The 24,163-nt window shown below is 45.8% G+C and overlaps 1 protein-coding gene across 1 annotated transcript; it reads right to left on the minus strand.

Moving 5' to 3' along the window:
• Positions 1 to 791: 791 nt before the first annotated feature.
• ern2 (endoplasmic reticulum to nucleus signaling 2) lies at positions 792 to 22,124 on the minus strand. Its single transcript, XM_029122057.2, has 23 exons — positions 21,612 to 22,124; positions 20,487 to 20,601; positions 20,285 to 20,318; positions 18,847 to 18,919; positions 17,425 to 17,497; positions 16,918 to 17,040; positions 16,692 to 16,793; positions 16,214 to 16,273; positions 15,328 to 15,535; positions 14,547 to 14,625; positions 14,287 to 14,437; positions 13,418 to 13,545; positions 12,893 to 13,090; positions 12,531 to 12,786; positions 12,155 to 12,245; positions 8,936 to 9,125; positions 8,599 to 8,695; positions 8,255 to 8,454; positions 6,814 to 6,970; positions 6,560 to 6,687; positions 5,061 to 5,184; positions 3,061 to 3,128; positions 792 to 2,053 (listed from the first exon to the last, which is right to left on the minus strand). Exons 1-23 carry the CDS (start codon positions 21,681 to 21,683, stop codon positions 1,871 to 1,873), a joined length of 2,910 nt encoding a protein of 969 aa, XP_028977890.1. The 5' UTR covers positions 21,684 to 22,124; the 3' UTR covers positions 792 to 1,870.
• Between the last annotated feature and the right edge of the window lie 2,039 nt (positions 22,125 to 24,163).

Here is a 24,163-nt window from a genome sequence, read left to right on the forward strand (position 1 = left end):
GGACAGAATGGAACTGTCCCACCTCTCCCCTCCCAGTCTCACAGCCCCCCCTACTGGCTGATAACCCCCCCTACATGGAAGGACAGAATGGAACTGTCCCACCTCTCCCCTCCCAGTCTCACAGCCCCCCCTACTGGCTGATAACCCCCCCTACATGGAAGGACAGAATGGAACTGTCCCACCTCTCCCCTCCCAGTCTCACAGTATTTCTTTCCCAAATGTTTCCCGCACTGGACACTATTCCTGGGCTAGTCCGTAAGCAGGGTTAGAACCCTGGGCTAGTCCGTAAGCAGGGTTAGAACCCTGGGCTAGTCCGTAAGCAGGGTTAGAACCCTGGGCTAGTCCGTAAGCAGGGTTAGAACCCTGGGCTAGTCCGTAAGCAGGGTTAGAACCCTGGGCTAGTCCGTAAGCAGGGTTAGAACCCTGGGCTAGTCCGTAAGCATCAGAGCACGGGGGAGACAGGCCGTCATCAGAGCACGGGGGAGACGGGCCGTCATCAGAGCACGGGGGAGACGGGCCGTCATCAGAGCACGGGGGAGACGGGCCGTCATCAGAGCACGGGGGAGACGGGCTGCCATCTGAGCACGGGGGAGACGGGCCGTCATCAGAGCACGGGGGAGACGGACCGTCATCAGAGCACGGGATCGTCTCAGTCTCATTCCACACTGAACAAATATATGAACATAATTACCGCTGGTACTATGTCTCCACCTGAATTTGAAAGCTGACACAGTCTTTGGGGGCGAGCCTTAAAAAACCTGAACGAGCCTTAAAAAACATCTTTAATTAAAATAAAAAACACATTACCCATTAGTGTTGTTCACTTCAAGCTGTTCACACTCAAAGCATTAATGATCATTTATTTTCATTTTATATTAAAAAAAAGTATAAAAGTTTTTCCTGATAGTTCTGCATATCACACATATAAGGTGGAGAAGTTTCACATGGTAGAATTAAACCAAAAATGTATAACCAATTAAAAAATGAAAAATTTGAATAATACAGCACTTACATGTTCCAGCCAGAAGGATTATCAGGTGAAAGTTATTTTCCTATCAAACACCCCCACATCAGTGTTGAATCCTCAACCTGAAGGTTTATCAGGTGAAAGTTATTTTCATATTAAAACACCCCCACATCAGTGTTGAATCCTCAACCTGTTCAACCAGGTCCAGCAGGACCCGTTACATTGGCTGTGTTTTTAAAACAAATAGTATCAAGTACTCATAAAAACACTCCTAAGTGTATCAGAAACGTTACATTGGCTTTGTTTCTAAAACAAATAGTATCAAGTCAACATAAAAGCATTGCAAACGTCTTCTCTTCATCTGTACTTTAACCAGTTTTAAACCATATAATGAAACAGAGTCTGGGTTCTTTTTTGTTAACACAACAAAATGGATGACCTCAATAATGTAGCCAATCACAGTACTTCCTCATGTACAATGATTTACAAACAAAGTTCTGACATGAAGTATCAAAAGTCTTCATGGAAACATTGTCTTTCTGTGTCTCTACCCCAACCTGCCCAGAACCAAATCATTCAAACATTTACAGAGTTTAGATTCAGTCAGGAATTAAAGATGTAATGGAGCCTGCAGGCTGTTTCTTTCAAGACCATCCGCTTTCTCCAGTGCATTTTAATGACTATCAGGGAAAAAACAAAGTGCTTTGCAGACATTCAGGTCAGAGCAGGTGAATGTTCAAATAATTTCATGTTGACAGACGAGTTAAACAAAGCAGTTAAAAGGCTTCTCTCTTGGAGCACAGCAGCAACCGACCCCCTTCACGAAACGCCACGCCCAGACTTCTACGGAGCGTGTGCAATATGGTCCCCCTCCTCGGGACAAGTGTCAGAGCTTCATGAGGGTCACAGAGATGGGGCAGGGGGGTAGTAGGGGTGGAACAGTCTCTCATGTGAGCAGGTACTCAGTGCGTTATGCGTGTGTAGTAGTAACCGTGGGAACCGAGAGGTGAAGTAGCCGACAAACCCCTCAGGTACCTCGCCCAACGTCTCTTGGACATCCGCTGGCAACTCATGGTAATGGTGTTTCTATGGGGACAGTCACAGAGTCATCAGAGAGTACAACTCATGGTAATGGTGTTTCTATGGGGACAGTCACAGAGTCATTAGAGAGTACAACTCATGGTAATGGTGTTTCTATGGGGACAGTCACAGAGTCATTAGAGAGTACAACTCATGGTAATGTTGTTTCTATGGGGACAGTCACAGAGTCATTAGAGAGTACAACTCATGGTAATGTTGTTTCTATGGGGACAGTCACAGAGTCATCAGAGAGTACAACTCATGGTAATGGTGTTTCTATGGGGACAATCACAGAGTCATTAGAGAGTACAACTCATGGTAATGGTGTTTCTATGGGGACAGTCACAGAGTCATTAGAGAGTACAACTCATGGTAATGGTGTTTCTATGGGGACAGTCACAGAGTCATTAGAGAGTACAACTCATGGTAATGGTGTTTCTATGGGGACAGTCACAGAGTCATTAGAGAGTACAACTCATTTTAAAAGCCACACTAATTCTGCTTTTGGCTGGTAGAGTCCTCTGTTCACCACTGAGGAAGTAGAGTCCTCTGTTCACACCAGTGTGTGTTTGACAACCGATGATGAGAACAGGGAGATTCAATACAGACATGAGGATGTTTTCTCAGTGCTGATTAGTAAACTATGTACTGTATTTATTAGTGACAGTCCAAAACTTTAAATGTCTGGTACTTCATGACACTGAAGTACTCTGTGAAACTGAGACGCTCTGAGATACAGTTAGTTCTGGCAACCCTCATGAAACTGAGCGAAGGTGAACATAAAAAAACTCAAACATAAGGGAGAGCCATATAAGTTAATTTCAACATATCAATTTCCAAAACACAAAACATTTGATTGACTATTTAGATTTTTTTGGCAAAACATTTTCATGAAGGGTGCAAATATTTGATTTGACTGTTCCTCTTAAAATGAAACGCTGCATCTCAAAGATTTCACCCAGCATCATGTTATATGAATAAACAGAGATTGCAGATACTGCGGATAAATGTACCTTATTCCTCATGGCCCTCAGCAGGTCTCGAACAGAGTTCCCTTTATACGTGCGAAACTTCCTGAGGTCTGCAGGAAACAGAGAGAGATACTTTGTACACTGCCTTTAAAGAGTCAGAGCCTCTGGTGGAGTGTGTGTGTCTTTAAAGAGTCAGAGCCTCTGGTGGAGTGTGTGTGTCTTTAAAGAGTCAGAGCCTCTGGTGGAGTGTGTGTGTCTTTAAAGAGTCAGAGCCTCTGGTGGAGTGTGTGTGTCTTTAAAGAGTCAGAGCCCTCTGGTGGAGTGTGTGTGCCTTTAAAGAGTCAGAGCCCTCTGGTGGAGTGTGTGAGCCTTTAAAGAGTCAGAGCCTCTGGTGGAGTGTGTGTGTCTTTAAAGAGTCAGAGCCCTCTGGTGGAGTGTGTGTGTCTTTAAAGAGTCAGAGCCCTCTGGTGGAGTGTGTGTGTCTTTAAAGAGTCAGAGCCCTCTGGTGGAGTGTGTGTGTCTTTAAAGAGTCAGAGCCCTCTGGTGGAGTGTGTGTGCCTTTAAAGAGTCAGAGCCCTCTGGTGGAGTGTGTGTCTTTAAAGAGTCAGAGCCTCTGGTGGAGTGTGTGTCTTTAAAGAGTCAGAGCCTCTGGTGGAGTGTGTGTGTCTTTAAAGAGTCAGAGCCTCTGGTGGAGTGTGTGTGTCTTTAAAGAGTCAGAGCCCTCTGGTGGAGTGTGTGTGTCTTTAAAGAGTCAGAGCCTCTGGTGGAGTGTGTGTCTTTAAAGAGTCAGAGCCTCTGGTGGAGTGTGTGTATTTAAAGAGTCAGAGCCCTCTGGTGGAGTGTGTGTGTCTTTAAAGAGTCAGAGCCCTCTGGTGGAGTGTGTGTGTCTTTAAAGAGTCAGAGCCTCTGGTGGAGTGTGTGTGTCTTTAAAGAGTCAGAGCCTCTGGTGGAGTGTGTGTGTCTTTAAAGAGTCAGAGCCTCTGGTGGAGTGTGTGTGTCTTTAAAGAGTCAGAGCCCTTTGTTGGAGTGTGTGTGTGTTGCCTGGTGGAGCGTGTATGTGTTACCTGGTGGAGTGTGTGTGTTACCTGGTGGAGCGTGTGTTACCTGGTGGAGCGTGTGTTACCTGGTGGAGCATGTGTGTGTGTGTTGCCTGGTGGAGCATGTGTGTGTGTGTGTGTGTTGCCTGGTGGAGCGTGTGTGTTACCTGGTGGAGCATGTGTGTGTGTGTGTTACCTGGTGGAGCATGTGTGTGTGTTTGTTACCTGGTGGAGCATGTGTGTGTGTGTGTTACCTGGTGGAGCGTGTTTGTGTGTTACCTGGTGGAGCGTGTGTGTGTGTTACCTGGTGGAGCATGTGTGTGTGTTACCTGGTGGAGCGTGTGTGTGTGTTACCTGGTGGAGTGTGTGTGTGTTACCTGGTGGAGCGTGTGTGTTACCTGGTGGAGCGTGTGTGTTACCTGGTGGAGTGCGTATGTTACCTGGTGGAGCGTGTGTGGGTGTGTGTGTTACCTGGTGTAGTGTGTGTGTGGGTGTGTGTTACCTGGTGGAGCTGGTGTGTGTGTGTGTGTGTTACCTGGTGGAGCTGGTGTGTGTTACCTGGTGGAGCGTGTGTGTGTGTGTGTGTGTTACCTGGTGGAGCGTGTGTGTGTGTGTTACCTGGTGGAGTGCGTGTGTTTGTTACCTGGTGGAGTGTGTGTGTGTGTTACCTGGTGGAGTGTGTGTGTGTGTTACCTGGTGGAGCGTGTGTGTTACCTGGTGGAGCTGGTGTGTGTGTGTTACCTGGTGGAGCTGGTGTGTGTTACCTGGTGGAGCGTGTGTGTGTGTGTTACCTGGTGGAGCGTGTGTGTGTGTTACCTGGTGGAGCGTGTGTGTGTGTTACCTGGTGGAGCGCGTATGTGTGTGTGTTACCTGGTGGAGCGCATATGTGTGTGTGTTACCTGGTGGAGTGTGTGTGTGTGTGTTACCTGGTGGAGCGCATATGTGTGTGTGTTACCTGGTGGAGCGTGTGTGTGTGTTACCTGGTGGAGTGTGTGCGAGTGTTACCTGTTTGTAGAGGGACAGAGATGTGCATCCTCCAGTTGGTTCTGACAACAGCTCTTCCAGCCGTCTCCAGCCGGACCACCGTGGGGCTGTCCACTGGCTCCTTCTCAATACGGTCACTCACATCCTAACACACACACACACACACACGCACACACACGCACACACACGCACACACACGCACACACACACACACACACACACATACACGCACACACGCACAATTATGTCAACAGGGAACATACATGGTTGTGTCTTCCTAAACAAGTATGAAAAAGAAAACATTATATGTTTTGTAAGGGCTTGGGAGCAGAGCAGGGTTAACTGTCTTGCTCAAGGACAGAGCAGGGTTAACTGTCTTGCTCAAGGACAGTGCAGGGTTAACTGTCTTGCTCAAGGACAGAGCAGGGTTTTGCAACTTGTCAGGCTGGGGAGTGGAACCAGCACCATTTTGTGGGTCCCAGTCACACAACATAATGCTTTAATTTGGTGGACTATACCTATGCTTTAATTACTACTGAAATACAAAGTTAAATTACATAAAACATTAAGAGGTTTACCTCTCATATTGGTAAAATCATAAATTTCAACATTTGTGAAATTGTGTAGAAAGACATTTAAATAGTATGACAGTTATATTTGGTTTAGTTCTGCCTAGATCTGTTTTGTTTTCTACTTACGGCTGAGGTTAGCCAAACTGTTTAATATTAAACATGTCTTAAGGCTGAGGTTAGCCAAACTGTTTAATATTAAACATGTCTTAAGGCTGAGGTTAGCCAAACTGTTTAATATTAAACATGTCTTAAGGCTGAGGTTAGTCAATCTGTTTAATATTAAACATGTCTTAAGGCTGAGGTTAGTCAATCTGTTTAATATTAAACATGTCTTAAGGCTGAGGTTAGCCAAACTGTTTAATATTAAACATGTCTTAAGGCTGAGGTTAGCCAATCTGTTTAATATTAATGTCTTAGGGCTGGGATTACCATGTCTTCAAGATTGGTTTTCTCTGGCCCCCTCTTCCCAAATCAGATAATTAAATGAAATGTGTGTCAAGTTTAACATGGACTTCGCATAAAGCAGCAGTAGACTATGCCACTGAAGAGCCCCATAGGGGGCGCAAGAGTGCCCAGTTTGGAGAGAAAGACCCTGGAACAGCAGTTCTCTGTGTCATGAGGTTGAAAAGCACACAATATACAGGAAGAGGGAGGCAGGACTTCCAGCAGACAGTCAAACCAGCAGCTTCCCTGACATCACTCACTCTGTGACTGACAGCTGCTGGTCCACTCAGTAGACGGTTAATGTAGCAGGAAAAATAGAAGCCGGGGAGAATGTGTGTTACTGATTGTTTTGCACACAGCGGGAGCTTCGGAAAATCATGAGTTTCTGCTAAATGATTCAAGTGTAAATGTAGAAAGAGAGAGGGGGAGAGGAAGAAAGACAAACGGAGGAAGGGGTGAGAGTGATTTAGGGGAGTGATATAAGGGAGAGAGCGCAAGGTCTACCTGAAAGAACTGCAGCTGTTTTTCAGGGCTCCAGAAGAAGGGGTGTTTCAGAACGGACGAGGTAGAGGGGCGGGACTCTGGATCGCTGCTAATCATTCGCTCTATCAGGTCCCGCGCGATTACATCATCTGTAGCACGCACAGCACAACCAATCAGAATCCTTGCAATCACATCACAGAATGTCTAGGACCACATACAACCTCTTTCTGTCTCACACAGCCACACTTGATGTTGTGCGGACTCAGAAGTCTCACCGTGCATGTCCTCCATGAAGTGTGTGAGGCAGTACTCTCCGCCCAGGATGTTAGCCTGGCGTCGCAATGTGTCTCCAAATGGGTGCTGCCCCCTACTGACCACATAGTAGAACACACAGCCAGCTGAGAAGATGTCCACCGCCTGGTCACATCGTATCTACAGGGAGAACATCATTATGGTAGAACCCAGTAGAACAGAGAGAACATCATTATGGTAGAACCCAGAAGAAAATAAAACAGCCAGCTGAGAAGATGTCTACCGCCTGGTCACATCGTATCTGCAGGGAGAACATCATTATGGTAGAACCCAGTAGAACAGAGAGAACATCATGATGGTAGAACCCAGAAGAAAAAAAAACAGCCAGCTGAGAAGATGTCTACCGCCTGGTCACATCGTAGCTACAGGGAGAACATCATTATGGTAGAACCCAGAAGAAGAGAGAGAACATCATTATGGTAGGACCCAGAAGAAAAAAAAAAACAGCCAGCTGAGAAGAGGTCCACCACCTTGTCGCATTGTATCTACAGGGAGAACATCATTATGGTAGAACCCAGCAGAACAGAGAGAAAATCAATATGGTAGAACCCAGTAGAACAGAGAGAACACTTATGGTAGAACCAGTAGAACACTTTCATAATCTGGTCACTTCGTATCTACAGGGAGAACATCATTATGGCAGAAATCAATAGAACACTTCCACCGCCTGGTTACATCATATATACAGGGAGAACATGACGCTGGTAGAACTTAGTTGAACAGAGAGAACCTTATTACAGTATAACCCAGGAGAACACATCTGGAAGTTACTATTAAGTGATAAACACAGATGGAGTGTCTGTCTAGGAACGGTTCTTCAAACACAGAGATGTTGCTCATCCAACACTAGTCCCTGTATTCTACCACACACTCATCCAACACTAGTCCCTGTATTCTACCACACACTCATCCAACACTAGTCCCTAAATTCTACCACACACTCATCCAACACTAGTCCCTGTATTCTACCACACACTCATCCAACACTAGTCCCTAAATTCTACCACACACTCATCCAACACTAGTCCTTTTATTCTACCACACACTCATCCAACACTAGTCCCTAGATTCTACCACACACTCATCCAACACTAGTCCCTAGATTCTACCACACACTCATCCAACACTAGTCCCTGTATTCTACCACACACTCATCCAACACTAGTCCCTGTATTCTACCACACACTCATCCAACACTAGTCCCTGTATTCTACCACACACTCATCCAACACTAGTCCCTGTATTCTACCACACACTCATCCAACACTAGTCCCTGTATTCTACCACACACTCATCTGACCCTGGTGCCTAGATTTGGGTGTGGTCATGTCATGTCGGGGGTCATGTCAGCGTTCTTATCATGTGGGGGATTGTTGGGTTTGTGTTGCATTGTGTGTGTCTTACTGGGTTGTTTCCAGGTGTTTCCAGCAGTACTTCAGGTGCAATCCAACCCTCTGTTCCTGGTATCCCAGAGCGCAGAGAGAAACTAGTCCTTCCCTCTGGAATCTTCTTACAAAGGCCAAAGTCTGAGATCAGCGCCCGAACACAACCAAGGGGTCCTGGCTGAGACAGCAGGATGTTACGCGGCTTCAAGTCCCTGTGGACTGGACAGAGGAGAGGGAGATAGGAGAAAGAGGAGAGGGAGACAGGAGAAAGAGGAGAGGGAGACAGGATGTTAGACATTTGTGGGATTGAGACAGGGAGAGGAAATGGCTGACAGGAGTGAAAAACAGACAGACAGTGTGTACCTATGTTGAGGGAGTGAAGATGTCTGAGGCCACACATGGTCTGTTCCAGCAGAGCGACTGGGCTGAGATCCGCGTGGCATGATGGGTCCTCTACATACTGGGGTGAGGAGAAAGAACACACAGATTATTCACACTCAAACACAGGTTAAACACACACAAACACAGGTTAGACACACAGAGATTATTCACACACAAACACAGGTTAGACACACAGATTATACACACACACACACAAACACAGGTTAGACACAAACACAGATTATACACTCACAAACACAGGTTAGACACACACACACATTGTTTAAAAGCACACACACTCACTGGCTGTTCCGTATACCTGTTGTAGTGTAGCAACACAGAGTTCAATGGCGATGTAGGTGAACAGCTTGTCCCTCTCTGTGCAGTAGTATCTGATGACGTTTGGGTGTTCGTCTGATTCACGGAGGAGCTGAACCTCTCGCTCTGCAAAGTCAAAACACTCTGGGAGAATTCTCTTAACCGCCACACGACGGCCGTCAAAATGACCCCTGGAACAATAAATAAAATTGATCAGATCAAGACGATACCTGACGATTTCAACTGCCCCCCCCCACCCCTGTGTTGTCCCTGTCCTTGTCCATCTGGTCATGCTTCCACCTGGACTAAGTTTAAATAGACTTTAGACTCAGCCCACATGCATTTATTAATTATTACAATTTGTACTCTTAATATGTTCATCCGGCACAGCCAGAGGAGGACTGGTCACCCCTCTGAGCCTGGTTCCTCTCTAGGTTTCTTCCTAAATTTCAGCCTTCTTAGGGAGATTTCCTAGCCACTGAAATTCAACATTACTGTTGTTTGCTCCTTGGGGTTTAAGGACGGGTGTTTTGTAAAATAACTTTGTGACAACTGCTGTTGTAAAAAGGGCTTTATAAATACATTTGATTGATTGATTGATCAGAAATACAGTGTACATTGTAGATTTTGTAAATGACTATTGCAGCTGGAAATAGATGATTTTTATAGGAATATCTAAATAGGCATACAAAGGCCCATTATCAGCAAACATCAGTCCTGTGTTCCAATGGCACTTTGTGTTTGCTAATCCAAGTGAATCATTTTAAAAGGCTAACTGATCATTAGAAAGCTGAAAACTGTGCTGATTAAAGAAACAATAAAACTGGCCTTTTTAGACTATTTGAGTATCTGGAGCATCAGCAATTGTGGGTTTGATTACAGGCTCAAAATATCCAGAAAGAAATAAATTTCTACTGAAAGTCATCAATCTATTCGAAACAACAATGTCAATGTCAATTGTGAAGAAGCAACTCCGGTATGTTGGCCTTCTAGGCAGAGTTGCAAAGAAAAATATGTATCTCTGACTGGCCAATAAAAAGAATAGATTAAGACAGGCAAAAGAACAAAGACAAAAGAAGATAGGAAAAAACTGTTATGGAGAGACCAATCTAACTTTGAGGTGTTCCGATCACAAAGAAGAATATCCATCAGATGCAGACCAAATGAAAAGATGATGGAGGAGTGCTTAGGGAAGAAGCAGTCAGCTGCTATTCTGTCTATAATGAACACAGTCACAGGATCTCAACCCTATTGAGCTGTTGTGGGAGCAGCTTGTCCGTATGGTTCAAAGTACTCATCAAGCCAAACTAACTTGTGGTATGAGCTTCAAGATGCATGGGGTGAAATCTCTTCAGATTACCTCAACAAATTGACAACTGGAATGCCAAAGGTCTGCAAGGCTGTAATTGCTGCAAAGGGAGGATTCTTTGACGAAAGTTTGAAGGACACAATTATTATTTCAATTAAAAATCATTATTTCTAAACATGTCAATGACTACATTTCCTATTCAAACTCATTTCATATATGTTTTCAGGGAAAACAAGGACATTTCTAAGTGAGCTGGTCGTGGAGAAAATACAAAATATTGTATAGAACAGATATGACCAAAACTGGTTGCAATTACTAGATTCTTCTTAGCTGCAAATCAACCAACAATAAAATGATATAGTACCATATTTATATTGTTGTGCAGTCTTGGTACAGTAGCAGAACAATCCATTACACCAATACACCAGGTCAAAAAGGTTTGATTGGTGTTATAATTGATTATTGATTTTTTTCTTATTACGGGCAAATGTTTCGATTTAAAAATGTATTTAATGCTAATGCCATGTTGTTTCTGATGTCTGTGAATGAAACTAAAAGGGGAAATTTTGGCTGGGAAACGGGAGCTAATGCATTCTCTAATATTACCACAGATTTTAACTAACAGTGGGCTAATAGTCAGCTAATAGTGGGCTCCTGTGTTGCCAACCAGTAATGTGGGACCACATAAGGTAGACACTTCGGTATTGTCAAAGGCTGTTGTTCTTGTTTCAGCCAGCAGAGGGACCCTAGAGCTGTGTGTGTTTGATAGGCTTTGTGTGCTGGGATTTGTCAGACTGTGTGTGTTGGGGTTTGACAGGCTGTCTGTGTTGAGGTTTGTCAGACTGTCTGTGTTGGGGTTTGATAGGCTGTCTGTGTTGGGGTTTGACAGGCTGTCTGTGTTGGGGTTTGACAGGCTGTGTGTGTTGGGGTTTGACAGGCTGTGTGTGTTGGGGTTTGACAGGCTGTGTGTGTTGGGGTTTGGTAGGCTGTCTGTGTTGGTGTTTGATAGGCTTTATGTGTTGGGGTTTGATAGGCTGTATGTGTTGGGGTTTGACAGAGTGTGTTGGGGTTTGGTAGGCTGTTTGTGTTGGGATTTGATAGGCTGTGTGTGTTGGGGTTTGGTAGGCTGTGTGTGTTGGGGTTTGGTAGGCTGTGTGTGTTGGGGTTTGGTAGGCTGTGTGTGTTGGGGTTTGGTAGGCTGTGTGTGTTGGGGTTTGGTAAGCTGTGTGTGTTGGGGTTTGGTAGGCTGTGTGTGTTGGGGTTTGGTAGGCTGTCTGTGTTGGGGTTTGACAGGCTGTGTGTGTTGGGGTTTGACAGGCTGTGTGTGTTGGGGTTTGACAGGCTGTGTGTGTTGGGGTTTGGTAGGCTGTCTGTGTTGGTGTTTGATAGGCTTTATGTGTTGGGGTTTGGTAGGCTGTGTGTGTTGGGGTTTGGTAGGCTGTGTGTGTTGGGGTTTGGTAGGCTGTGTGTGTTGGGGTTTGGTAGGCTGTGTGTGTTGGGGTTTGGTAGGCTGTGTGTGTTGGGGTTTGGTAGGCCAGGTTGCGCAAGTCTGCTGTAGAGCTCGTCACCACCCAATTACTCGATGCCGACACATCTTTCTAGCTAGTTTACACACTGATGCTATGTTCTGTTTCGTAACCTCTGACTGTTTCATACTAACAATATCTCTGTACTCTCTATACTTGCCAGTTTTAGACTTCGCGGCTTTGTCGACGGCTCTGCCCCCCGGTAAACAGTGTACGATCGCCGGCTGATTCTGTAGTCTAATACTGCGGGTAATGGAATTACTCTCTCTCGCTTTTAATCAACCTCTCTTTCTCATATTGTCCTTTATTTCTCTGTCTGTTCTAGAATAAACAGGATGGATTCACCAACATGTTGGATCAGTTGACAGATGAATGTGTGTCTGACCTGAAGACAAATGTTCCCTCTGTTCCGTGTCCCAGAACCTCAGATGTGGAGAAGGAGATCTTCCCCACATGCACCTCCTCTATCCCTCCTTCTGTGAGACAGAGAAACAAGAGAAGTTGAATGTATTTTTTCTTTCATACAACAATATGAACAGTCATGAGAATTGGCAAGTGTATAAGCTTCCTGTCCAGCCATGTTGAACTGAGAGGGAGAGGATAGGCTTTGGTGCCTGTCAACCTCTTATTTAAGAAAATACATGAGATAAAAATACATATATATACACACATATATATATACACATATATACACATATATACACATACAGTGAAATATGATATGACTTGTATTGGTTTGAACTGGTGAAGATGATCCCCACCGTGTGTTGATGATGTCACAGTGGCTCCGTTCCTGGTTGCAGAGTCAGTGCTGTTACCAGGGGAACCAGAGAGAGGAGGGGCCACAGAGGACAGCTGTGACTCTGCAGACTGAGGAGGGGTGTCTGGAGAAAGGGGCGTGTCTGGTATAGGAGGGGGTGTCTCTGAAGAAGAGGGCGTGTCTATGAGCCGTTGGAGGCGGGACTCCAGAGCTTCCTCCAATTGCTGCCTCTGGTGTTTCTGCTGCTGGGCCAAACGCTGTATCACAAACACACACAGGTTGGTACAACACAAGATAGCCCCCCTCCCCTCCAGCGCGTACCCATACCCCTCCAGTGCGTACCCATACCCCTCCAGTGCGTACCTGTGGGTATGTCAGGGCAAAGGCGATCCACCCTCCCAACAGCAGCGATAGTATCACCACGGTAACAGGGTCCAGGTATATGTAGGCAGGCAGCACAGAGGACAGCCCCGAGCTGGACCCTGCAGGGGTCCTTTTATGTTCACCGTTACCTGAACTACCTCTTCCTCCACGTACGCTGCCGTGACCCACTGAGTGGAACTGGAGAGTGGTCAGAAGGTCAGAGGGGAGTTGTCAGAAGGTCAGAGGGGAGGGGTCAGAGGGCAGGGGTCAGAGAGTTTGGGAGCTAGTGGGATGTGTGTGACAGGAGGGTTTCATAACTATTTTATATTTACAAAATGACGAAAGATTACCATTTAAATGTTCTACTCTTCTGAATGTGTATTAACTCCAAGTAAAAACATTTTTGGATGTATTTTGGGATTGATTGAAGTTTGTTTCTGGGGTTAGAGGTCAGGGGTTGAGACTTACAGGATGCTCTGTATGGGAGTGTGATTCTGGGGTTAGAGGTCAGGGGTTGAGACTTACAGGTTGCTCTGTATGGGGGCGTGTGTTCTGAGACCGGGACGGGATAATGGCATCCCCAGAACGCTGCAGGTTAACCGGGAATTCTCTCAGCATGGTGGTGTGAGCTACTGGAGGCAACTCATGATGACCTGACACACACAGAGATGACATTAACACCACATCAGTACCAGATGACATAAACACCAAGTTAATATCAGATGACATAAACACCACATCAGAATTAGATGACATAAACACCACATCAGAATTAGATGACATAAACACCACATCAGTACCAGATGACATAAACACCACATTAATATGAGATTACATAAACACCATGCCAATTGGAGATGACAAAAATACATGTCAATATCAGATGACTTAAACATCATGTCGATAGGAGACAGTGTTAATGTCGATAGGAGACAGTGTTAGTGTCGATAGGAGACAGTGTTAGTGTCGATAGGAGACAGTGTTAGTGTCGATAGGAGACAGTGTTAGTGTCGATAGGAGACAGTGTTAGTGTCGATAGGAGACAGTGTTAGTGTCGATAGGAGACAGTGTTAGTGTCGATAGGAGACAGTGTTAGTGTCGATAGGAGACAGTGTTATTGTCGATAGGAGACAGTGTTAGTGTCGATAGGAGACAGTGTTAGTGTCGATAGGAGACAGTGTTAGTGTCGATAGGAGACAGTGTTAGTGTCGATAGGAGACAGTGTTAGTATCAATATTATATTGGTTTAGTGTCAATATTATACTGGTTTAGTGTCGATATGAGGCTGGTTTAGTGTCAATATTATACTGGTTTAGTGTCAATATTTTACTGGTTTAGTGTCGATATGAGGCTGGTTTAGTGTCGATATTAGACTGGTTTGGTGTGTCTGTTACCTATGAGCAGCCACTGGTTGTTCAGAGTGTTTGTTGACCCGGGGGGGTAGCGGACATCGGTGGACGGTGTGATCTCACACTCTCCTCGGTCTCGGACCGTCACCTCCTCCGTCTCCGGACCCTCGATACGGGCCAGTGTCAGGCCCCGTGGCTGCCATGGCAACACAAAACATCAGTCAACTCGTCAAGGAAGTTGTTGGACAATCAATTAATTTATTGATTCCTAATAAGCCAGTGTGTTGATTGACAGCTGTACTGACCACTAGAGAGACTCCGTCATGAACCAGGGAGGTGGAGGCATAGAGGTGAGAGTCCATCTTTCCTACATAAAGAGTAGGCCTAAAACACACACATACACACATAAAGAGTAGGCCTAAAACACACACATACACACATAAAGAGTAGGCCTAAAACACACACATACACACATAAAGAGTAGGCCTAAAACACACACACACACACATAAAGAGTAGGCCTAAAACACACACATACACACATAAAGAGTAGGCCTAAAACACACACATACACACATAAAGAGTAGGCCTAAAACACACACACAAAGAGTAGGCCTAAAACACACACACAAAGAGTAGGCCTAAAACACACACATATACACATAAAGAGTAGGCCTAAAACACACACATACACACATAGAGTAGACCTAAAACACACACATAAACAATGTTTATATGAACTAAATTAACATCTTATATATATATGCACAGCTCCGGAAAAAAACTTTCCAAAAAAGTCAAAAAGGAAGGTTTTGAGTGAGGAACAAAGGGTTAAACCACTGCAAATTTAACGCTTCTGTTCCTCACTCAACTTTTTTGGAAAGGAAAGAAAAAGTGCAGTGGTCTCAATGTTTTCCGGAGCTGTATATATTATAGGTATGTTGAATGTTTATTGTGTGTGTGTGTGAGTGTGTGTCTCTCACACCAGCTGTGTGTGTGTGTGTGTACCTTACACCAGCTGTGTGTGTGTGTGCATGTGTATCTTATGCCAGTTGTTTGTGTATGTGTGTGTGTGTGTGTATCTTACACCAGCTCTGTGTGCGCGCTGGCTTGCTCCGTGACGAACTGGTAGCTCCACTTCATGGTGTGTGTGTGTGTATCGTGGGAAGAAAATGTGAGGTAGCGTAGAGTCTCCATGGCAACTGAAAGGTGAGGGGCGTGTCTTAGGGAGTCCTGACTGTACAGGTAGACGCCCACCACAGGTGAACCATAGTTCTGCATCCACAGGACGTCACCTGAGATACGGGTCAGAAGAACCAATCACGTTAGTCCAGAGTGTAGGAGGCGTGTCAGTGCAGGGATAGAACGAAAAGGTGGTCTATCCAGTAGTTAAAGATAAAATATAGAAAAAGATAGAACATTCAACTTCTTAAAGACAAAGTATAAAAGATATAACATATAACTGACCAGCCAACTCTCAACACTGTTTGTGTGTGATCTCTAAGTCCCCTCAACACTGACTGTGTGTGATCCCAAAGTCCCCTCAACACTGACTGTGTGTGATCCAAAAGTCCCCTCAACACTGACTGTGTGTGATCCAAAAGTCCCCTCAACACTGACTGTGTGTGATCCCAAAGTCCCCTCAACACTGACTGTGTGTGATCCCAAAGTCCCCTCAACACTGACTGTGTGTGATCCAAAAGTCCCCTCAACACTGACTGTGTGTGATCCCAAAGTCCCCTCAACACTGACTGTGTGTGATCCCAAAGTCCCCTCAACACTGACTGTGTGTGATCCCAAAGTCCCCACAACAACGTTGAAACATGATACAGGTCCCACAGGGAGTAAATGACACTGACTACTTCTCAGCATTTCTGATGGATGTCTCATGGATTTCTGGGTCTCCGGTCAAAAGGATAGGAAGACAAACTTATGTGTGTGCGTGTGTACGTCTGTGTGTGTGTGTCTGTTACCTGACTCTCTGTCCACAGTAACCACTAATCCATCCCCACTGGAGACCAGGTGAGCCATCTCTGGGGAGGGGGGGGGGGAGAGTGGGGAGGGAAACTGTTCCATAATCACATCTCACTGTAATAATTTGGAACAAATGTGATCTTGTGTGTGTCTCTGTGTGTCTGTGTGTGTGAGTCTGTGTCTCTGTGTGTCTCTGTGTGTGTGTCTGTGTGTGTCTGTGTCTCTGTGTGTGTGTCTCTGTGTGTCTGTGTCTCTGTGTGTGTGTCTCTGTGTCTCTGTGTGTCTGTGTGTGTGTGTGTGTCTCTGTGTGTGTGTCTCTGTGTCTCTGTGTGTCTGTGTGTGTGTGTGTGTCTCTGTGTGTCTGTGTGTGTGTGTGTGTGTGTGTGTGTGTGTGTGTGTCTCTGTGTGTCTGTGTGTGTGTGTGTGTCTCTGTGTGTCTGTGTGTGTGTGTGTGTGTCTCTGTGTGTGTGTGCGTACTGTAGTCATGTTTCTCATCATATGGTGGGGCAGAGTAGTCGTTGTATGTGGCGTTCCATCTTAGCTCCTGGGTCTTTGTGTCGTACATCGTTATCATGTACTCTAGTAAACAGATACAAGAAACTGAGTTACAGTCCAGCAGAATGGAACAGAGGAGAATACAGTTGAATGATACACTGTAGAAAACAGTAGAATCACTGAACATGGTATAATAACGGAGTGTTACCTGTGCGTCCAATATAAAGCAGAGGAGTGTTGGGACAGATGGACTCAGACGATGAAGTGGACAAGCTTGTCTGTTTCTCTCCCGTCTGGGGGTCCACCACAAACCAGACATCCTGCTTCTTACCTGCACGCGCACACAGACACACATACAAACACAAACACACACACACAAACAAACACAAACAACACACCAAATGTTTTCCATCTGAGATGAGAACCGGCCAAATGTCCTAACTTCACATGATTTTCCTTGTTTTACAATCTGAGTGAGGACCTTGACTCCAAACTGTTGGGGTTAGAGACTTCGGGGGAAAAAGGGATTTGAACATCATTGTTTCAGGGCCCAAAGGGAAGTTAAATGTGAAATATGTGTGTCACAGTCTTGACTCTAACAAACTGTAAGTTGTGACTAACCACTTGTCTGTAGGGACTCAAACACCAGTTGACAAGCCATTCAGCCAACAACTCAAGCAGCCATTCAAGCAGTCATTCAGCCAGTTATTCTCACCAGTATAGAGGATTCCATCAGAACTTCGACAGGGAGATGACTGGACCAGCTCCGGGATGGTGAAGGGAAGTTTCTGCAGAGACAGAGAACATGCTACACCTCTTCTATTCTACATTCACAAGGGAACCCTCAATCACACATCAGGTCTCCATGAACTAACTGTACTGAAGATCAAAACCTTTACTGTACACGTTGCAATTGGTTGAGAACAAAATGACGTAACAACGATCAAAGGAAACCACCAACCGATTGAGGGCTGGAGTGAAACTCACACCGAAACTCAAAGTAAACAATTGAAATCACAGGCTGTTCCAGCTTGCGTGTATTTCTTCACACGGTGTGTAGTCTCCTCCCAGACCTGGATCAGGGCATCAGTGAGCTCCTGGACAGTCTGTGGCGCGATACATAACATCCCAGAGGATCTCAATGTGATTCAGGTCTGGGGAACGTGTGGGACAGTCAATGGCATCAATGTCTTCTTCATCCAGGAAATGCCTACACACTCTGGCCACATGAGGCCGGGCATTGCCCTGCACCAGAAGGAACCCAGGGCCCACTGCAGCAGCGTAAGATGTGACGATGGGTCTGAGGATTTCATCCCGGTACCTAACCACAGTCAGGGTACCGTTGGCTTGCACATGGAGGTCTGTGCGACCAGTATCAGTCTCCCCCCCCCCCCCCATCTCTCTCAGTATCAGTCTCCCCCCCCATCTCTCTCAGTATCAGTCCCCCCCCCATCTCTCTCAGTATCAGTCCCCCCCCCCATCTCTCTCAGTATCAGTCCTCCCCCCCATCTCTCTCAGTATCAGTCTCCCCCCCCCCCATCTCTCTCAGTATCAGTCCCCCCCCCTCCCCCATCTCTCTCAGTATCAGTCCCCCCCCCATCTCTCTCAGTATCAGTCTCCCCCCCCATCTCTCTCAGTATCAGTCTCCCCCCCCCCATCTCTCTCAGTATCAGTCTCCCCCCCATCTCTCTCAGTATCAGTCTCCCCCCCATCTCTCTCAGTATCAGTCCCCCCCCATCTCTCTCAGTATCAGTCTCCCCCCCCATCTCTCTCAGTATCAGTCTCCCCCCCCCCATCTCTCTCAGTATCAGTCTCCCCCCCATCTCTCTCAGTATCAGTCCCCCCCCCCCATCTCTCTCAGTATCAGTCCCCCCCCATCTCTCTCAGTATCAGTCCCCCCCCCCCCATCTCTCTCAGTATCAGTCTCCCCCCCATCTCTCTCAGTATCAGTCCCCCCCCCCCCATCTCTCTCAGTATCAGTCCCCCTCCCCATCTCTCTCAGTATCAGTCCCCCTCCCCATCTCTCAGTATCAGCCCCCCCCCCATCTCTCTCAGTATCAGTCCCCCCCCCCCATCTCTCTCAGTATCAGTCCCCCCCCCCCATCTCTCTCAGTATCAGTCTCCCCCCATCTCTCACCATCAGTCCTTCCTTGTGTTTTCCTCCCAGGATGTAAAGACTTCCATCATTGGGGTCTGGGAGGAAACCTGGTCTAGAAACACAAATGGATTTCTATGACGCAGCAGAGACGTTATTCAGAGACACCGAAGTCAAAGGTCCAGACACAACACACACACACACACACACACCTAGACACAACACACACTTAGACACAACACACACACACCTAGACACAACACACACACACACACCTAGACACAACACACACTTAGACACAACACACACACACCTAGACACAACACACACACACACACACACACACCTAGACACAACACACACACACCTAGACACAACACACACCTAGACACAACACACACACACACACCTAGACACAACACACACCTAGACACAACACACACACACCTAGACACAACACACACACACACCTAGACACAACACACACCTAGACACAACACACACACACACACCTAGACACAACACACACACACCTAGACACAACACACACACACACACACACACCTAGACACAACACACACTTAGACACAACACACACACACCTAGACACAACACACACCTAGACACAACACACACACACACCTAGACACAACACACACACACACCTAGACACAACACACCCAGACACAACACGAACACACACACACACACACACCTAGACACAACACACACACACACACACCTAGACACAACACACACACACACACACCTAGACACAACACACACACACACACACAGATGCCTAGACACAACATGGACAAACACATAGAACTCACACCAAGACAACATACACATCATGACACAAAATACATGCACACCACGACACCAAAGACATACACCCCACGACACCAAAGACATACACCCCACGACACCAAAGACATACACCCCAGGACACCAAAGACATACACCCCAGGACACCAAAGACATACACCCCAGGACACCAAAGACATACACCCCAGGACACCAAAGACATACACCCCACGACACCAAAGACATACACCCCACGACACCAAAGACATACACCCCCATGACACCAAAGACATACACCCCCATGACACCAAAGACATACACCCCCACGACACCAAAGACATACACCCCCACGACACCAAAGACATACACCCCCACGACACCAAAGACATACACCCCCACGACACCAAAGACATACACCCCACGACACCAAAGACATAGACCCCCACGACACCAAAGACATACACCCCCACGACACCAAAGACATACACCCCACGACACCAAAGACATACACCCCCACGACAACAAAGACATACACCCCCACGACAACAAAGACATACACCCCACGACACCAAAGACATACACACCACGACACCAAAGACATACACACCACGACACCAAAGACATACCCACCACGACACAAGACACACAAACGTGATGGAGAGCTACTCACTCAGTAAGGTAGACAGGAACCTGTATGATAGGATCTGAAACGAAGATAGAGAATATAAGACGTGTGTTGTTTTAGTGCATGTTTGATATCAGGCATGTGTTGTTTTAGTGCGTGTTTGATATCAAGCGTGTGTAGTTTTAGTGCGGGTTTGATATCAGACGTGTGTTGTTTTAGTGTGTGATAATATCAGGGGTGTTCTGACCTTCTTTGAGTGTCCATTTGATGTCTCCAGACTGTTTGGAGACGGCATGAAGACTCCCATCCAGAGTTGAGACGAAAAGCAGAGACTCAGGGAGAGTCACCCCCACTGACTTCACCTAAGGGTCACAGGTCAAAAGTCAGCCATCATCATATACATCAGGCCCAGGGGTCACAGGTCCACCATCATATATATCAGGCCCAGGGGTCATAGGTCAATATTATATATTTCAGACCAGAACTGCCATAGTAAAATGGAAGACACAGTAACACAGAATCATGGGTCAGAAGAAAAGATTGAAACTGGAACTTTTTGCAACCATATTTTCTTTTGGATCATTTTGCTCAATAAAGAAATGAAACATAAAGTGTTTTGGTCTAGTTGTGTTCACCCTCAACACCAGGACTTGGAACAGATGTGACCACATTTTAGGCCGTTAAGACACTGAAGGCACCGCCCACATTCTGTCACCACGGATGATGGGTCCAAAACACACTGGGAGTGTACAGTTGTGTCTCTGTGTTTAACTGTCTACATGTGTGTCCTTCTTCAACCAGGATACCAGGACATCCTGAAAAGTAGACAATCCCTCTCCTTCACAGAAACCAATAACGATATGGTGTGTGTCTCTGTGGGTGTGTGTATGTGTACAGCCACTCCTGTATTTATTCACCAAGGGGTGGCATCATAGAACAGGACTCACATGGGACCTTAAGCAAACATACAGACACACAAACACACTCAGAGACTCACACACACCCACACAGACCTACACAAACACACACACTGACACACACACAGACACACACAGAAATGTATTTAATCTGATTCTCCGTATTTTATTATAAAAGGGTAACTGCAGTCCTCTCTCAGTCTCAATTTAAATGCTTAATTGGAATGGGAAACATTATTTACATTGCAAAAGAAAGTGTAAAATTATAAATAAAACAGATTTATTTATGTTTTTTGTGTGGGTCTCTCTCTCCCTCTCCATTTGCCCGTGTGCGTGTTCCCGAAATAGACAGTGGAAAGATATCACATAAAGCCACACACGCGCTCTGGGTTCTGCATGTCGCACCGCTCGCCCCCCGTCCATAAACATAAAACAACAACAACAAAACCAGTTACCTGTAAAACGGTCCCTTCCCACAACAGGAGCGCCAGCAGTGAGAGCAGGACACAGCGTGCTAAGTTCCCCATGGTACTGGAACCACTGACTGAAACGCAACAGCCACACAGAAACAACAGAACTCTCGATCAACAGAAAGAATCTCGCTTCAAGTACATAGGTCAAACTGTCCGTAACTTCTGCAGCTGTCGTACATTAATCATAAAGCAAGCGGCTTTCGTTTGTCAAACATGTCCAGTTTTCTACAGATCAACGCGCGGACTTAATCGATACAGTTACTGAAAGTGAAGTATATATCTCCAGCCACAACAACCAGGGCAGAAATGACGGACGAACGAGTGACTGTCCCACATTACGTTTCCGTGTTGTAACGGATCCTGTGATGTCAACATTTGTGACATGGATGTCTTTGATTCGGGTCGACCCGCACTCGCGGGTACGCGGATACGGCTTGTGCAAGCTATAGTAAATAAGTTGACAATTATACACACGTTACAATCCGCCTAACCGGTGTGCCTGGTGAACTTAACCTAGCGCGCGTCTAACATCTGCGAGGTCTTGTGGTCACGTCCCACTCTTGTTTCATTGACGACCTTTCCGGCCAATGGTAGAAGGGAGTTGGACCTGGCGGGGCGGGGCTTAGAATGAGCTGGACGTCGGTTTAGAACACGTGGAAACAGCAGTTTGGCTCGCGGCTTTGTAATCACGCAACAAGCGACTGTTCAGGTGCAACCGAATGGATGGAATGGAGGGTTGCAGAACAGACAGGCAACGTCTTTTCCATTGTCAGTCTCCTGTCCTCTCTGTCTCTCGCTGACACGCTCTCTGTTTTTCCTCTCTCTATGTTGTTTTCTTTATCCCTATTTCTGAGCCTTTATATCTGTCTTCCTCTGTTTTTAAAATCTCTCTAGATAATATATATTTATCCCTCTGTCACGCCCTCCTCTTTCTGTCCAATATGTCTATATTTTTTCCTATCTCTTAAATAATGAGTATGTAGAAAGAAACACACAGACTATATGTATATAACATCCCAAGCCTCAGTAATCTTATAAGTGTTGTCCCTGGGTTTTCATGGTGTGGATCCTTCTCTGGTGAATGGACATGTTATAACACTGTATTCCCGAGACTTCCTTTGGACAAGAGCATCCGCTAAATCACTTAAAGGTTAATGATATTACTGACCACTAGGTGGAGCCAGTAGATCTGCAGGTTGCTGACCTTTTATGGTGATCATGATGATCATGACCTCAATTCATTATACTGATTGATATAAAAAAACAGACAACTATTCTGGATAATTCTTTCTTCTCTTTATGCAGGAATAATATTCTTTCCATCACTTTGGTATTGTTGAGTTCATCAGTGTGTTGTCTCTTAACGATAGAGGTAACTGTAATGTTTTCCTCTATGAGAGAGAGGTCTTCACCCAGGAGGGTGACACATCCCTGTATAACTGTAATGTATTCCTCTATGAGAGAGAGGTCTTCACCCAGGAGGGTGACACATCCCTTTATAACTGTAATGTATTCCTCTATGAGAGTGGTCTTCACCGAGGGTGACACATCCCTTTATAACTGTAATGTATTCCTCTATGAGAGAGAGGTCTTCACCCAGGAGGGTGACACATCCCTTTATAACTGTAATGTATTCCTCTATGAGAGTGGTCTTCACCGAGGGTGACACATCCCTTTATAACTGTAATGTATTCCTCTATGAGAGAGAGGTCTTCACCCAGGGGAGTGAGACATCCCTTTATAACTGTAATGTATTCCTCTATAAGAGTGGTCTTCACCGAGGGTGACACATCCCTTTATAACTGTAATGTATTCCTCTATGAGAGTGGTCTTCACCCAGGGGTTGACACATCCCTGTATAACTGTAATGTATTCCTCTATGAGAGAGTGGTTTTCACCCAGGGGGGTGACACATCCCTGTATAACTGTAATGTATTCCTCTATGAGAGGGAGGTCTTCACCCAGGGGGGTGAGACACATCCCTTTATAACTGTAATGTATTCCTCTATGAGAGAGAGGTCTTCACCCAGGGGGGTGACACATCCCTGTATAACTGTAATGTATTCCTCTATGAGAGAGAGGTCTTCACCCAGGAGGATGATACATCCCTTTATAACTGTAATGTTTTCCTCTATGAGAGAGAGGTCTTCACCCAGGGGGGTGACACATCCCTGTATAACTGTAATGTATTCCTCTATGAGAGTGGTCTTCACCCAGGGGGGTGACACATGCCTTTATAACTGTAATGTATTCCTCTATGAGGGAGTGGGGTTCACCCTGGAGGGTGACACATCCCTGTATAACTGTAATGTATTCCTCTATGAGAGAGAGGTCTTCACCCAGGAGGATGATACATCCCTTTATAACTGTAATGTATTCCTCAATGAGAGAGTGGTCTTCATCCAGGAGGGTGACACATCCCTGTATAACTGTAATGTATTCCTATATGAGGGAGTGGGGTTCACCCTGGCAGCAGGCCGAAAAAGGCTGCTCTAATGCAGTTTGAGATTTGATTGACAGGTCTGGTTACCTAG

Source organism: Esox lucius, chromosome 9 (genome assembly GCF_011004845.1).
Source record: "Esox lucius isolate fEsoLuc1 chromosome 9, fEsoLuc1.pri, whole genome shotgun sequence".
Lineage (NCBI taxonomy): Eukaryota > Metazoa > Chordata > Actinopteri > Esociformes > Esocidae > Esox > Esox lucius.